Source organism: Aythya fuligula, chromosome 1 (assembly GCF_009819795.1).
Source record: "Aythya fuligula isolate bAytFul2 chromosome 1, bAytFul2.pri, whole genome shotgun sequence".
Classification (NCBI taxonomy): Eukaryota; Metazoa; Chordata; class Aves; order Anseriformes; family Anatidae; genus Aythya; species Aythya fuligula.
In genome coordinates, this window is record NC_045559.1 from 29,006,703 (window position 1) to 29,024,753 (window position 18,051).

The 18,051-nt window shown below is 36.5% G+C and overlaps 1 protein-coding gene across 4 annotated transcripts in view; it reads left to right on the forward strand.

Moving 5' to 3' along the window:
* The window catches only part of DOCK4 (dedicator of cytokinesis 4), a 246,519-nt gene that overhangs the window by 204,700 nt on the left and 23,768 nt on the right, over positions 1-18,051 (forward strand). For 2 of the 4 annotated variants that reach the window (XM_032182910.1, XM_032182929.1), the window contains exons 33-39: positions 4,325-4,351; positions 4,517-4,612; positions 6,153-6,213; positions 9,742-9,835; positions 13,524-13,672; positions 14,734-14,820; positions 16,488-16,592. In XM_032182910.1, coding sequence (XP_032038801.1) covers positions 4,325-4,351; positions 4,517-4,612; positions 6,153-6,213; positions 9,742-9,835; positions 13,524-13,672; positions 14,734-14,820; positions 16,488-16,592 — 619 coding nt within the window. The remainder of the gene's footprint in view (positions 1-4,324; positions 4,352-4,516; positions 4,613-6,152; positions 6,214-9,741; positions 9,836-13,523; positions 13,673-14,733; positions 14,821-16,487; positions 16,593-18,051) is intronic. The other 2 variants (XM_032182919.1, XM_032182940.1) reach the window with 1 other exon arrangement.

Consider the following 18,051-nt stretch of genomic DNA (forward strand, 5'->3'; position numbering starts at 1 on the left):
TGAGTAAAGAGAATAAAAGGTAAGAATGTTTCAATATTTTAGTAACAGTATTCTAACTTCAAAATAAAGTCATTTAGGAAGAATCTCTATAAAATTAAGTGTCATTGCACTTTCTTGCAAAATACATTAGGATGTTTGTCACTGAAAAAGCTTAAAATTCTGTAAAGCATATTAGTTTGAAATATAGTTCTTAATTTCTTTTAAGTTTTTGAGTTGGGTTTAAACTGGGGGAGGTTAAAATATGTTGAAAAATGGTGATAGCTTTTTTTAAGTCTAAATGCTGAAGACATGTAGTAATCTAAATTGTAAAATGTCTCACAGCATCAGTATACTTGTTGTTTCTATTCTGGTATAACTGAATTATAACTAGACTTTTTGGCAAATTTCAGAGTAACAGCTCAAGTTCACTTCCAGCTCAAGAAAACTATTTACCATTAGTTTTTAGTTTGTTTGTTATTGTTTTGTTTTGTTTTTTGTTTTTGTCTCAATTTGATTATAGTCTATACATTACTACCTCTCAACAGGAAAGCTTGGAGAAGATGCTAATCTAAAATGGAGGATGATAGTTTTCCAGGGTATGTGGAGAAAAATCATTTAAAAGCAGACAACTTAGGGAGTGAGCTACCCTGAGATTTTCTGCAAAATTAAACTGTCTTCACACAGTGCAGGAAAGCAGACTTGTTTAGTCTGAAGTTACAGGGATGTGGTATTTACCCAAGGAATGTGAAACTAATGTAGGTCTGAGACCAGCAGTGATTACACAGTCTTTAACCAAAGCAAATGCTGCAATGTTACCTGCCTAGTCTGAAGATTTGGCATGGTTGGATTTGATAGGTACAACTGGGAGCCACAGAGATGCACACACCTCCTCTGGATACACAGTAGTAACTGCAGTGGGTGTGACACCTTCCGTTTTTGTCATGCTTTTTGTTTATTTTGTCTGAATCAGAAAATGAATTTAAATCTCTCGACTCCCACGTTAACTGCTGGTGTTTTTTTTTTTTTTTTCCCCAGAGATAATCACTACATCTTTCCTTTGAATATCTTCTGTTTTCAGGGACAAATTAAAAGCATCTCTGGATGTCTCTAAAATACACTGTGCTTAGAATTTACTGCTTATAATGGAATTACCTTTATCAAATGAAAACACAGTGAAAGTAGCAGGGAGACGGCTGATATTTGTTTTGGATCAGTGTCTTTCCAGGGACTTGAACATGACCACACAGCAATTAGCTCATGATGTCATTTGAAGAGCTGCAGAACATTGCAGTGGTGAACATTTTGCTGTCATGAGGAACTAGATGTTGTAATTGCTACCCAGTCTAATTGTGATATAAAAGGTGTCCTGATCTACATTTGCATTGTAAGCCTGAAAAGGAACCCCTGATCTAATTAGCACGGGGTGCCTGCTTCCGTTTTATTAAACAGTTGCTGGTTAGAAAATTTCTTTGGAAGCTAAGGGGTATACTTGAGTAGCTCTTTTGTTCTGAATCTCATGGATGCTGACAGTTTGTTACATGTGTAGTTGCACTCCAGTTTGGCCTAACGCAGTTTGGTCATTTCAGGTGTGGAGAGTAGGTGGCCACATTACTGAAGCACAAAGCCTGGGCTGGCAGGCTCCACTGATGTTTGAAGAAACTGCAGCTAGCATTCAAGCTAAGCAGGCACTTAATACCCAACTCTGTCAGTTCCTGGGTGATTTCACTAGCCATAAGGCTGTTGTATGAAAAGTGACGACTGCTCTCTCTCCCGTGCAGTCAGTCTTTCTCAGTCTTCTGAATTTCTTCCCCCAGCTGCATGACTAAATTTAGCACTGCCTGGTCCATTAGATCCCATTTGGACTAAGTGTTTTGGTGTGCCTTGAACATTTTGTGAGGTTTGGGAAGCTCCTCTCTCATCTCTGAACTGCAGCAAAATTTGACTTTGACCTGTCTGACTAAATGAGGGAACCTCTGGTTATAGTGAGATACCTGGAAGATTTTGTACTCCAAAGTGGAGATCTAGACAATTTAAAGCACTGCTACGATTAGGTGCTTCTGAGTCAGTTTTGAGTCAGTTGAGAATAACTCTGTAGCTTAGGCATATAAAATCCACTTCAGTTGGGACTTAACTACATGGTTGAGCTAACCTGAACATGTTTACAAGCCTGGTGTTTTTCCTGGAGAGCTCTGATCCTCCAGGTCCCCACTCCACACCCTTATTCTTAGGAACCCAAGAAAAAAAAAAAAAATGTTCAAGGGAGCCCAGATGTTAAACAATAGTAGCATCAGTAGGCAGAAACATTTTCATTGTTTCCCTTATTACATAGCCTCTTGGCTATGCTTTGGGACCTATACGTACCAGAAATTGTATGAGGGAAATAGGCACAACACAGGTTAAGGAAGAGTTTATCCATGTTTATTGGTGTATGTGGGGAAGAGGTTGCATTTGGGAAATAAATAGATCCAACAAAGGGATAAAACAGAAGAGAGGTATTAAAGTGTGAACGTATTTTCAAACACAGTGTGTTGGTGGGGGAAAAAAGCTTAAGCCAGTCATTCATTTCTATTTCTATCTAGGTATTGCCATGAGAAAGCCAAGGGTTCTCTCTGAGTACCTGTGTTGTTCTGAATGGTAGTTCTGGGCAGAGTGGTGAAAGATGGTGAGGTGGAGAGGGGGAGGCATGCATCAGAAGGCAAGGCATAAAATTATTTGCTGACAACACTGATATCAGTTTGAAAAAGTACTTTGAATGCATCTACACCACCCATTTGTAGAAATTATATATTTATAACAAATATGCCAATAGAGTTATAAAGAACATGTGTAAGTTAATACAGATTAAACCCATCTGTTTTAAAAGAGAACTCAGACTTCTGCAGTTTTTCTGCAGGAACTGTAGGTAACTACTTTGTTGAATTTAGGTTGAAATGTTCCTGTTTAACAAAAGGTTGAAAGGCAATAGAAAGGAAAAATCAGTGCAGTAATCAGTGCTTAATAATGTAACAGGCTCTACTCTTACTTCTTGCTAGACACAAAAATTTGTATTGAAAGGAAACATCAGGGGTTTAAAAGCAAATTAAGTTAGCTGATGCATTCTCTACGGAAAGCAGAGACGCTGGATTAGTGCTTCAGCCTCTTCTGTAGGGGACGGCTTTGTCATCCGTCTCTCCCAGCAGCGACTGGGAGCCAGTCTTTGAATGTGAAAGACATCTGATTGCCTCCTAAAAAGAAGTGGTGAGTCTAAGATCGATATAAGGGTGCAGAATGAAGATCAATGTTTCCTCCTTGCTTCCAGCACTGTAGAGCTTCATTTAGGTCAGATTAGCTTGGAGAATTACATCGGCAACGTCCCTGTATGTAAGGAGCTGAACAGAGCTGGAGTGCACAGCTAGTGCAGTTGGCATGTAGGAGTTGCTGGGCGCTGGTATGTGTTCGGTGAAATTTGGACGTAGGAGTTTTATGGGACTGAACATGCTCAGTATAGATGAAGGTCAGTGGAGCTGACAGCTTGCCCACTGCAGACAGAAGGTTCGGAGATGCTATTAGCAGCTCTCTAAAAACCTTCGAGTGTATAGATGTGGCAATTTTCAGACTTCTAAGAAAACCATACCCGAGTGCATTTTCAGGGAGACTGCCAAGATGTGTCCTTGGGCGTGTCATCCATCTGAGGTTCTGCACCAAAGCATACAAGTAACAGAACTCTGTAGATAAATATTTCCATGTTCATTTTCAGACAGAGAGGAAATGTTGGAAATTCATACTCAAATTATTATATTTGATAAACGTAAGTAGTGAAAATTGGAGGCCTGTAACAGAAAGATATTAAGTATAATTTTACTGACAGCTCCACTTATAACACAGTTTTAAAATCTTTTTGCTTCAATCTGTAATTTGTATTTACATAAAAATTCAGCACAACACAGTTCTTAATAAAGAATCTTACAGCAATTTAAGTTAATGGAATTTTACATGTACATGATAGTATGTTCTCCAAAGGAAATATTAAGTGAAGTGGAGAGGAATCATCTTATTAGCATCCCTTCCCCATTCTTAAATTTAATGTGTGCCAAAATGTTTGAGAACTGAAGGGGAAAAATCTTTGTTAAAAAAGCTGAGGTCCCATTCAGAAAGTTCACGGAGTTGGTAAATATTGTTTTGTAGATATGTCTTCAAACTCCCCATTTTATGAAGTATCAGCATGAAATTAATATATAAATTTTATGTAAAAGCTTTGTTAAGTCTTTGGGATATTAATATATTCTGAAAATTAGGTATTTGATATATTTTAACCTGATGCAGCTAATATAAAAATCGTTTGTTTTGTCAATGCTTCCTGGACTAGAATTCCACTTTTTGGTCCTTATCCTAGGTAAGACATTGTTTGCAAATTGTGCTTCTTGGGAGGGTGTTTGTAAAGGAAAAATCTAACTATCAAAGATGTTGCTAAGGTATTAAGGTACTGGTAAAAGCAGAATGGTTGTCATAGTGACAGTTAAAAATAAGCGAAATTGTTCTGGCTTCTTTTTTTTTTCAGTCTGCTGAAGAAAATCGAGCGGGAAACATGGAGAGAAAGTGGTGTTTCGTTAATCGCTACAGTGACTCGCCTCATGGAAAGGTTACTGGACTACAGGTGGGTGATTATCACAATTTATCAGTAGGGTTGTCATCTTCAAAATATTAGGCGAAAAACTTGGTCATCTTGCACAAATGGTGACTGCACATGGATGCATCATCTGTACATGCTCAGGATCTCTGGCAGCAGCTGCTTAGTCAATCCACAAATGACACAAGCTGGCTGAAAACCAACCCAAGTACCTATCCCTCCAGTGGGATGAAAATGCAGTGACTTGCACCAGTTTCCTATCCAGAATATAGAAACTTTCAGCAGTAGGTTAGTGACTCAAGTCTACCTGAAGTCACCAAGCTTATTAATCACTTGACAGCTGTCTTACAAAATATGTAAAATTATTATCACAATGTCAATCATGCCTAGCTGTAGTGTCAGCTGGCACAGTAAGTATGTACACAAAGATATGATCTCTGATTGAGGAGCTTGCATCTGAATGTACTGCACAAAAAAAGGATAGGGAAGGAAGAGACATATCCTCCTTTGTAGATGTGGCAGACTACAAGTGATTTTCTCAGTCATTTGTGAAGTCTTTGTAAAAACTTAAGATTCAGTTTAGTCCTCTTCATTGACATCAATTGTAGCACTTTCTAGAGCTTAAGAGTTTGTATTTTCCCCAGTTCCACAGGGAACCACTGTTGAGACCTGGAACTCCATTTGCTATCCTCACTGATAGTTTGAAGAGAAAGCTACTCTGTCAACAAAAAAATGAGCTCTTTTTATCTTGAAATGCTTGCTATTCCTCCTCAGGGATCAGTTGGATTACAACCTCCAGGGCTGTTAATCCAACATCTTTCAGAACAAATGTGCATGCTAGTGGTTATAAGAGCATTTGAGACAATTGTGTAGCTCATGTGTACAAGAACGTTTTAAATTTATGTAAAATTTCTTTTAGTGACTGCATGGTCATGCCTGCCTGTTATTTTTTGCACCAGTGTGGTTGTACTAACACTATGTTTCCCTGTTGGCTAATCAAAATCTCTTAAAATGGTTCCCTTTTGGTTCCAACTTTTTTTTGACTTGGGAATCAGATCCATTGCTTCACCAACACATAAATGATGCTGATTATAGAGTGCTACCGAGGAAAATTTGGTGGACCTCATAGCATTTACAGAGTTCAATGTCATTCTGCTTTTTCACAAAGCAACTAATGTCAGAAGTCTATGACCACTTTAGGTTTACACTGTCTCTGAAGAAAGCAGACTGATCTCCTCACTCACATCACCCTCTTCCTCGTGCCAACACAAGTGTTTGTGCTGCACTGTGGTGATCTGACTGAGATGGGCTAAAAGTAACACAGCAGAAGATGCTGCCAGATTTGCTTCATGAGGCTTCTGTAGGCCACAGTGCAGGACTGGGAATGAGTGCCTGAGAGCCAGAGGTGAACAGCATTGTCTTGCTGGCTTCTGCTGCCACAGTTTGAGCACAAGGTGTGAAGAAATCAAATGAATCTACAGTAGTCATGTGACGAATGACAGATGTGCTTCACGTTAAGAGGAGAAAAAACTTCATTCCTTTTGAATTTTATTGCTTTCTGTTTCAGAGACTGCATGAAAATGGGAGAAGTGGATGGCAAAAAGATTGGCTGCACTGTTAGCCTTTTGGTTTGTATAATACTTTATCTCATCCTTTTTGATTCTAATTGAGCATTTTCTGGTACATATCCACATATTTGAATGGGAGATGGCCTGCTTCTCAATTCATTTTTAGTTGACAGAAATACTGTGTTTAGTATTGCTAATATTTTTTTCAGAATGAAATTGATACAGTAGTTTTCTCTGGTATTGTATAGTTGAGTTCTGAGGGATTCCTTGTACTGCTTTATTCAATTCTCTCCCTACTAGATAAATTCAGTCTCTCCCTGCTAGATAAATTTCACCAGAGTATTTTGCAAATATAATTGGTCTCCCAAGTTCATAGAAACAAACAAACCTTTCCTCCTTCCCAAAACCCAACAGAACTGACATGATTTCTCTAGTTTCCTTTCTTCCTCAATAGCCTGTTCAGGTTGTTTCTAGTGGATATAGCCCTTATAAGGGATATCCCTTATATCTTATGTAAGGGATATCTTCTGAAGACTGCAGGTTCTTCCCAATAGAAGAGTCAGAAATGCTGCTCCAGAGCTTCTCGTGTCATCAACCATCAATGCAAATCCATAGTATGAAAAATATTTCATTTATGTATAGAGGGTATGTTTTGCTTCTAGGCCAATTTCTACTGACAAGTTTGTTGATTTCTGTTAACCTTGGAAAGTTTCCATTCTCATGGTGATTGTTTTGGAAAGCTTTATTTTTAGCCATGGGGAGGAAAAAAAAAAAAAAAAAAGAATAAGCTGACTTGTAATTCTGCATTTTTGACGTCAGTGAAACAATTTGGTATCACTCCTAAGTAGCAGTTATACATAAGAGAATAAAGGATTTCTTCAGCATGGATATAGTGCTCTCCGAATAGGGACGATGTTTACTACACAGCCATAGAGCAGCTGTCTTTCTGTCAGAATCTCTGGCATGACTTGAATTCTTTAAAGCACCTGGATTATTTTTGTTCTATCACTAAGGAGTTTTTAAATTATTATTAGTAAATCATTCATTCAAGATTTTCACAAAAAGAAAATCGAAGCATTTAAGAACCTCAAAACATCATAAAGCTTTTTAATGTGATTTTCCATGACTTGTACAGGCTAAGGCAGATTTTCTACCCTAATAAAATTCAGACAAATGTTGTTACTATTTGCCTATCAGAGAATAACTAATGTTAAATTTTGAAAAGGGAACTTTCATTACAAAAGCAGCACACCACTTAAGACATTTAGTTGTCCATATGATGGATGAACTGCTTGTCATCTCCAAAAGACGTTTCATGCAAAGTGTAATTAGATGGATGTATAAAATAAAAGGCTAGAGGAGGAAGTAACACTTCGTTTTTCATCAGCACTTTGAAGGTATTCAGACTTCCAAAGATAAGAGGACTGGTTGGCATGAAAAGAGAATATTTATGTTGTTTTGCTGTAGAGGTATGTGCTCTTCTGGGAAATAGAATTGTCCAAGTCAACCAAGTTATCAAACTCACTGGAATTATGCTGCACCATGAAATATGCTGAAGGGTTCTGTATAAGTATCAGTAACTTAGATGAAAGGAAAAGGTAGGATTTTTTTTTTCCTGTTCTCCTCACTCTAGATCATCAGGGTTGGGTTTCACATTAGTAATGTCTGTTCAGAATAGCTGGTGTAAGAGGGGTCTAGTGGAGTTGGTTATATGTAAAAATCACCTAATTTCACATTTGAAAATTGAACTTCTGATGAAAGAATTCAGCACAGAACCATACAAAAGCACTGAAAGAATATAGAGTAACTTTTGGTAGCATTCTGAATTTTCTCAGGCATCCTTGGTCTTCATTGTTGTTTAACATTAAATTCATATTTCAGATCCTATTCATTTAGAATTAAATATTATTAGAAAAGGGAGATTTTTCCTGTGATGCTCTACACTGGCCTATGACATGATGTCATTTAAGTAGAACATGTTCATGCTGCCTGTTTGAATGCTGTTTTCAAGATGTTTTTTCTTAGGAAAAAAAAAAGTCTGTCATAATTAAGGAAGTCTACTTTTTACTTCATGTCCATTTTCAAAAACCTTATCTATTATGTTTTCTGTCTTGAAATAGTTTGTTGATAAAAAATAAAAATAAAAACCACCTTTGTCACTATATTGGCATGACACATCTCCTGAGCTGTGACTGGGTTGTCTTGCTGTTGTCTGCTTTACAGACCAATAGGACTATGTCAGGGCTGAGCTTCAGAAAACCAGTTGATATGTATAGTTTAGACTTGTGACAAGTACTGGAGCCTTTAGTGCACAGGGGTAAGAGCCAGCAGGTTCAGTACTGTAGTTCAGTGCCATATTTTTTCTTTAGACCTTATTGCATGCTCTTGTGTGTTACTGACTCTGCTTTTTTCAGACAGGTAAGCATGAACATTTACGTAGATATTTTTCATTTTCTCTTCTAAGAAAAGCATCTGTTCCTGGTCTACACACTGTGGAAGGAAAAGAGAAGTCTTTGGATTATAAAGTCATATGGTAGCCTAAAAGGGGGCATATCATTACAGAGCTAGTTATGACTAGCCATTTTCTCAAGCCAGTTAAAAAATACTTTATAGTATTTTTGTTATGATACTCTCATAATGATCCTCCTACTTTTCTCTTTGATAATATCTCAACCCAAGAAAATGTCACACAGTAAGAATACTTGCCAATAAGGGAAGCATTTTGGCTACTTGCTTAGAATTCAAATAGTAGGAGACTTGAATAATAGAACACAAATTGTTAATTGCTAAGGAGAACCAGTGCAAGATTCTCGTATCCTATAAATTTTTGTTAACCAAAGCAGGTTATCCTGCACCGTAAGTGTAGCTACCAGAGAAACTGTAGCTGCATGCCCCTTAGTGAGTATGGCAACACTTGTGGACAGTGCTGTAGAGTTGTGCTCCTCTCCCTCTAACATTATGTTGCTTCCCATATTTTATCCAACAACAAATAGCAGTTATACATCCAGAAATCTCTAGCCAGAAGTCTGGTAGAAATTTTGTCCTGAATATTACTTTAGAGTGCAACTTTTTATATTTCAATCATGTAGTACAATATTTACGCATCAGGGCTGAAGAAATCACGTTTTTCATTTGGGATTATGCTGTTTCCAGTATTGAACAGTTCTTTGTAGTGTTACCAAAGTCCTCCTGGTATTTTGCTATGACAGAATGAAGAGTAGAAATATCAAGCAGTAGATATTTTGTTAAAATATGAATACTAAAGTTAAGAGTGCTGTCAGCATTTTAAAATCAACAAAGAGCTTTCAGCAAGATGCTAAATGGTTAAATGTTACAGCTTAAGAAGCACCAGCTTTCAGTTTTGTCAGGTTCTAAGATAATTTAAAAAAATCAAGAGCATGTTGACTGGTCTATTGATAATTTAATGGAAATGTCCATTGTATTGCTGAAGTTCTGTGTAATGCCTTTGTACATGTGAAACTTTTAAATATAAGATGTACTTCTATAGCATTATGTTCAGTATCTTTTGTTTGTAATTAATGTATTTATTACCTGCTGGATTTCATTACTAAATTAATTTTATTGCAGAATTTTTACAAGACAGAACTGAACAAAGAAGAGATGTATATTCGCTACATTCATAAGCTCTATGACCTACATCTGAAAGCACAAAACTTCACAGGTAACAGAGTACAAACTGGAAAAGGTATTTAGGACTAGACTGTGATTTGCAGCCTTTTGTAAACCTACAAACTGTATCTGCAGTGCAGATCATACAGGCCCAGGCAACAGCTGGGTTCAGCTGTTCCTGCTCAATTTCTTTTTTTTTCTTTTCTCAATTTTTTTGCTCAATTTCTCTCTCTCTCCCCCCCAAAAAGGCTTTTTTTCAGCTCTGCAACTCTGCTACTTGCTGAGCGGTATTGAAATAACTACTCCTGATACACACTATCAATAAATGTTATGATGGATCATTCTTCACCCAAGAGGGGTGAAGTTTAGAGGAAGCTTTTGTGAAGTGGCTTGGTAGTATCTGAGCCACTTTCCTACCCCAACTCTCTCCCCTAGATGTTGCTGGTTAGCTCTTTGGTGCAGTGTGTTTGTACACAGCTTTGTCTTGGAGTCTAAACTTTTAGGTTAGAAAAAGAAAAAGGAAGAGCCATATAACTTCCTTGTGGTGAAACAGTGATGTCTTTTTGAATCTTTGCATACCACATTTGCAGTACTATTGTCCAGTATTTCTCAGTGCCAATTTAGCAGCAGGGCAGGCCATTACCATTTAAATGAAGAAATAAAAGGATAATGTGCACGGTTGTTGTTTATACTGCAAAAGGGGTACTTCATTTGGGTGACTGCATGCTATCAAGGATAGCTGGAGTGGATAAAATCAGTGTCTCTTTAAACTAAATAGTCTTTGCCAAAATGTTCAACTGACCTTATAGTACCTCTATCCATTCCCCAGTGATTGCAATTGCAACAGTGTTTGTTCAGAATCTCTGCAGATTTTTTTTTCATTCTTAAAAGTAGATTAGTTGGCTGGTGGGGGCACTAGTAAACAGGCTACAGGTACCTACTGCCACCATGGATTTCCTTATGCTTTTCTAAAATCCACAGGAAAGATCCTCAGCTTGGAATTTCTACCATCCCTTTGCAGTTCATGGGTTTAAAATCTAAACTAAATAGCAGGGTGTATTAACGAGAGGATTTTCATTTCCTCATGTGACCTGGCAGTAAGAATTTTGTTTATCAAGCAGTGTCTTTGTCCAAACTGGCTTTTCTGACAAACTATTAATTTCCTGATTTTACATAACAGATGTTAGTAACACTTCAAGCAATGCTGAATTCCCTTTGCACATTGGCTGCTAACCTGTGTCCAGTTTGCCTTCAGCATTTATTTTATTATTGTTTTGCCATCCATTCCTATCTGAAATTGCTCACAGTGTAACTCCAGGACTTTGTTATATTTCCTGTGTATCTATTATTAACATGTGTGATTTTAGCATTCTTTGCCATAGTAGATTCCATGACTAAGATTTTTCTTCTGAGGGAAACTTAAGGAAGGATTGGCTCACACCCATGGCATAGGGGAAGGGACAGTCTTTCCGCTAGAAAACAGATTTATGTAATCCATTGCCTTATCCTTGCCTTATCAATCTGCAACAACACACAAACATTTTGTAAATTGTCTGAATTCAAGTACATGGGAATAGGAAAAGAATTATTCCAGTTTGACAGCATTACTACAGGTACCATTAGTTTGGTACTGCATAGTTTTCTCACCATTTCTTCATCTAGGGATGAAGCCAGCTTGCCCTTAAAATAATTCTTCTCTTCTTTTGCAGTATAATTTATGGGACTGTTTCTAATAATTCTCTGTGAAAAAAGTCCCCCTTTTTTTTTTCCTAATAATAAAAGATCTCCCTGTAAATCTCTCTTTACCAAGCACTCAGTTACAGCTATAAATTTAACTCTGTCGAGGCTGAAGCACATAAATGAGCTGGATCCATGTGTGTCCCTTCAGTCACCTGACAAGTGTAATGAGATGGTCTTTGTTAACATCCATCTTAGAAATGTTTAGTTTTTTTGAATCTTTCTTGTATAAATTGAATTTCCCACAATGCATATCAACCCTGTTTCTCTCTTCTTACTGTTTTGGGGCACAGCCAATAGTTACAGACTTCTTCTGCACCGAATCAGTACCAATTTGTTATACTGGCCTCTGCCACAGATAGGATGCTGGGTAGAGGGACCCTTCAGACCTTTTGTCCAGTATAGTCATTCCAATTTTAGATACCTTCTATATACATTTATGATAACTTCATACAAACAAACAACAGAAAATACTGGTATGGCTGAGAAAAATCTAAAATCTAAGGACTTACATGACAAGTTAGAAAGAAAGGATCATAGTGAGATATACTGACTTCTGTTTGCGATCTGCTATTTTGCTTTCTTTGAATTTTGAATACTTTATTATCAACTTTATGGATTTTTTTTAATTGTTATGTAAACATGCAGCATATTTTGACTACCAAATTGTAGCTTGAAACAACTAGGATAAAAGTACGTTACTGGTCTAGCAATCTGAAAGCAGTGCGATACCAAAATCGAGACTGTCTGTGCAAGTTCAGCTGGTCCCCCCTGTGTATGCAATACAGCATCATTTTGCACCATACTTAGCATTTTACAACATTTGGATTCAAAGCCATAACATCTGCTGCAGTGATGTTTTTTCATCCAGGGTTTTTTAAGTTGGACATCTAAGAGGAACACTACTGTTAGAAAACAATCTCTGTATAGTTTGGTTGAAATTTTTCAGGAACTTACATGGCAGAGTCAGAAGCAGAATATAATTGTCTGGGGCAAGTTTGCCTACCCAACATATAAAACCTGCAATAAAAAAAAAAAAGCCTGTCAACAACTTTTTCCTGCAGCACAGAATGTCTTCAGAACATGGCCCATCTTTGTACAGAATAATGCAAAATAGTCCTCTGGCTGGAAAGTAGATTGAATGCTAATTCAGAAAACAATAATGCATATACATAGTTAGCCAAATTGAATTGTCATAACCAGTATTTATTCTGGCATTTTGTACTTGGCCAAAGTATGACTGCACTGGGGAGTTTCTCTTAGTGTTTGTTTCATTGTACTGTTTCTGAGGAATTCCTTAAAGCAAGGTTAAAAAAAAAAAAAGAAGTAATGTTTTTACCTGATAACATGATCTACTAAACATGATCTAAAGATTATTTCACAGTTCTCTGATACTGGAGAGCAATGATAAGTTTGATTCATACAAAACTGAAAAAAAAAAAAGGGGGGAGGGGAAATTTTGTGTGCATTTCTTTTTTTCCTATGGCAGAGTGTTAAGGCTCAGCTCTGAGGAATTTATTTCAATTATAGAAAGAGGGAAGACTACTAAGAAAACTTCTTTCTCCATTTCCCTCTCAACCCTGACCTCTTTTGGACTGTATCCATAGCCCTATCTATCTTCTTTCCTCTTTCTTGATCCTCCAGCCTGAGTTCTCTTGTTCAGACAGCAGAACCATTGAGAGCTTCTCCTTAGCAGACAGAAAGTCTAAGGCTAAGCAGGAAGTTGTTTCTTAATTTCCCTGTTTCCTTTATATTGTCAGATTCAGTAAAACTGTCCCAGAGACTCCACTTTACTTAGTGTTTGAAAATTGTCAGTTGAAATTTTTATAGCTGTGGATAGTAGCCATCCAAAACTACCACTACAATTGGTTTCTTACTTGAAATAAAATGGTTATCCATTAAAAAGATGCATCTCAGTAAGAGTATTCACATTTCTGTTTACTTTCTCTGTCTGTTTTATTTGTCTGGTGCTCACATGTCCTGTGGTGTAATTTGTCTTCCAGAGGCTGCCTACACGCTCTTGCTGTACGATGAGCTGTTGGAGTGGTCTGATCGGCCACTGAGAGAATTTCTCAACTACCCCATGCAAACAGAGTGGCAACGTAAAGAATATCTTCATCTGACCATCATACAAAACTTTGATAGGGGAAAGGTAAAATAGACCTATTGTACTTAATGGATATGGAAAAGATAGTTAATTCACTTTATGGCATTACTTCCAGTGCTGCTGCCTTTTCTCATATACAGGGGAAGTGTTTGTTATTGCCTGATTAAGCAGTTACTTAGCGACACAGTAGGTTCCTTCTAATCCTGTGTTTGTATCCTAGAAATCTCCCACACTTAAATGTGAGCATAATTTGCACTTGTGTAGCAGTTCTCTTTGTGTCAAAGCACTTTATAAAAGATGGTATAATTTCTCCCCATTTTGAAGGTGATGAAAACAAGCCATATAATGAAGGAAGCTTATGCAATTCACTCAGTGACCAAGTGAGGAATAACATTCAGGGGTCTGGATTATAAGGACTATGCTTGCACCTACTAAATCATGTTATATTTTATAGAATAGCAATTGCAGAATCTTTAAAAGGGAATTTGGGAGTAGGGAAGTCACAGTTCATTGTTATCTCTGAGAAATCTTATGAATTAAGCAAGAATGATTATCCTGTAATCTAATATTTTATATATCCTTTGTATGATGATTTGTCTCAGTGATAAACAGGCAATTCATTGCAATTTGGCATAGCTAGTATAATATCCAGGTAAGCATTGTAAATGTAATCAAACCTATGCTAATTAGATTTTTTTTCAGAAAATTCAGTAATCAGTTTGCAGTTTAAATTATAAGCTACAATGAATTATTTTCCAGACTACAAAAATTAATTAGGGTATGTTAAGAAAAACACACTTTTAAAATGTGAAAAATCTTACTCTGTTGCATCATATCTCAAAAGAGACAGGGATCACTCTTACAGTGACCTATATCTTGTGCAGCGATTGCTCCCTAAAACTCATAAATTAAGTAAGTCTCTAAATAGATCCTTCAAAGAATTCCTCGCTATTACTCAGCAGCTATCTGTATGTCTAATGAACACTATGTTAAATTAGATTCTGTTACTTGAAGTCTGACTTAGTGTAGAAAGAACGGGCTTTGCTAATAACTCATGAATCAAACAGTTGCTGTGAAATTACTGAATGTCTTGTACTTGCTTGCAGTGTTGGGAAAATGGCATTATCTTATGCAGAAAAATTGCTGAACAGTATGAGAGCTACTATGACTACAGAAACCTCAGCAAGATGAGGGTAATGTACCTGAGAACTTTTCAACAGTCACAGATCAAAAAGCTTTTTTAATTACGGATATAAAATATTACTTAAAAACCTAAGTTTGCCACTGAGTGGCCCTTCAGTTAGTTGTGAAAATATCTTTTCTTTTTTTTTTTTTAGCTTGTATTTGTTTTCTCTAACAAAGATAATAACAAGGAGTGTAAGCTTTTTGAAGAAAAATGGAAAAATAAGAGGTCTTGCAATGTTTGTACCTCTACAGCACCCCCTTTGTGTGTATGTCTGTGCAAAAATACTGTATCTACTAATTCAGTTTCACTTATTTTGTAAGGTTTATCCAGGGAATGTTCTCTTCATGCAGTCCTTTGCTAGGAGCAGTGACATGTCTTTGGAGTTGTAATTGGAAACAGTTTGCAGCAAGCAACACGCAACTTTACAAATAGGTTTATTGTATAAAAATGTGATCTGCTTAATATCATAAAGCCAAAAGAAATCTTTTCTGACAGTCTTCCTTCTTTCTCTGTCATTTTTAGAGCTTTGTATGCTCATTCTTTCTGCTGTGGTATTTTGAAGATAATCTGGTCTTCCCTTTTCATGTCTGTTTTTGATGGATTCAATTTTATATATTAGTTTCCTTTTAAAACTTTGTGTACATGTGGTATGCTTGCTGCTGGGACTGACTTTAATCCAGAGCTGCTTAATGACATGATACAAAAATCTCAACACAGGGCTATGTAGCAATATTGCTTGTGATCTGCTTACTCCATACTTAAATATCCCAATGGCAGAATCCTGTAAGCAAAAACAGACTATCATCATGTGAATAAAATATTTATAGATGTTTAACTGCACGTAATGTGTTCTGTTTTTGATTTTGTTAATATCCTTTACTATATCTGCCACCTATGCGTTAACCCAAAAAGGAGGGGTAGGGATTTCTCATACCAATGTAATCTTAGCAGCTGCTGGTATCATATACACATCAAATATGTATCTACATTACCTAAAATTGGGATAATACTGTTTTTTTCACAGTATAAAAAAGATTATGAACTGAGAATGTTTTGCTGAAAACAGGAGAAAATCATTAGAAAAAAAGGGACTTTGACATAAAGATCACTTTTTGCCAGTGTTTTGAGTAAAATTAAAACAGTATAAAATTCAAGTAAAAATAAAATAAAAAATGTAATTGCTATTGTGAGATTCATCAAGGAACTCACATCAGAAACTTAAATCATTGGAATCTGGTATGATTTGAATGCAGTCATGTGGAATATGGTTCCACAGAAATCACGCTTTGCTCTCCAAACTGACCACATTACTGCCACGTGTTTGAATAATTAGCAGATTGCTAGGCCATGTTTCAAATTGTATTTCGTGTTTCTATTACTTCAGCTTTTCATTAAAGAGCTATACATTTTGTTATTAATCTTTTACTCTTTTAATATAGGTACTTCACAGTTAAAAGCAGGGGTTTAGTTCTTGGAAGCTTTCAGGTCTCTAGGAAATATAAATATTCAATCTAATACATTCAGAGACTTGTAGTTCTTCTTGCTGTTGCTAGAGATGCAACGCAGTTCCAGTGATTCAGAGCAATGTGCTAAAACACCTTGTATTTTTGACAGCTTAAGGAAAAGATATGTTTTCAAAGAACACTAATTGCATTTCTTCTCAATCTCACCCAGATGATGGAAGCATCTTTGTATGATAAAATTATGGATCAACAGCGTTTGGAGCCAGAATTTTTCAGAGTTGGATTTTATGGGAAAAAGTTTCCATTCTTCTTGAGAGTAAGTGAATAGAAAATAAACAGAATGGAGTAATTCTGGGATTTATGCTGTCATTCATAATCACTTTCCCTACCTGATAATTTGATTATAGCATATATGAGATGTTTTACCATGAGAAATAGGGAATTTTCTGAGTTAGATAATGAAAATCCTCATGTTTCCAGGGTTGAGAAATGATCCTGTCTAACAGAAAGACAAGTGCTAGGCTTTCAGAGTCCCACATAGGCTTAAGATTCTTGTTTGTATTGCAATCCATCCACCTGTATTATTCCACAGACCACCATCTTCTTTTCATTGTAGCTTGTTCCCACTGTTCTGTTCGTTTTATTCTGATGGCTGCTCAGAAGGTGGCTATCAAAAGAGAGATATCTCTTGACAGATGGACAATCAGTAATTTAGCATCTAAGTAATTACGTTCCCAATCTCAATTTTTTTTTAATGAGTTAAAAATTCAACATGCTGAGTTTCATTGATTAGGAGTGTACTAAAGCTGACAAGATACATAAAGTTACTCTCGAACATTAATCTTAGATTCTGAAGTTACTGAAGTGCCCTTGGAAATACTATTCCTGTTATTCTGTTCCCCTCTTCCACAGTCTGCAGTGGTTTAGCTGTGTTGACTGTCACCTTGGGAAGAGAACAGAATCCATCTTATTCATGGAGCCGCTGCAGTCGTAATCCAAGCTCCTCTTCCTATGGTAATTCAAATAAGCAATGAAGGAACCTCCTCTGTGTGACGGAGGCCTAAAAACCTATTTTTTCTTTGCCTTGGTGGCAGGGAAAGTCACAAATTCCAAATTGTAAATATAGCATGAAAGCCCCCATTAAAAGCAATGCTCAAAATTAGTCTGATGGGCACGTAATTTTTTTTATTGTCTGACAGTCATCTGTGTATATCTTATGGATAAACCAATTTGAAAATGTTAATTAGAAACGATAGAATGCTTGTGTTCCTAAAAATGTGTCAACCAATAAAGTGAAAGTACTGGAAAAAGTCTGCACAAGGATGCAGTATTTTCAGACCTGTAAGGCCTCCAATGTTAATGCATCCGCACATTAAGTATTTATGTGTTTTCCAATCCATACGTACATCGCACTCCTAAAGAACAGATTTATGCTTGCCGTACCAATGAGGAACACCTCAAAACTTAACTAAATTTGATTTAATGTTTTTGTGGGAAAGTAATTTATAACTCTTTTAATTAGTCTGGCTATTTTTTTCGATAGAAGGAATAAAGTACAAAGCTTCAGAATAAAGCTCTCAAATTTTAATTTGTAGGTGCACATTAACACTATTGCATTTGGCTTTGTATAGCATTCCCATTAAAGTCTAGGATCTCAGAATTCAATGCTTCCCCTCTCTTGTAAAGGCACAATAAGGACAAACACTGTTTCTATCTAAATCTGCTTCAAGTAAACTTTAGTAATTACTTTTTAGAATTTTCTAACAAAGATTTTA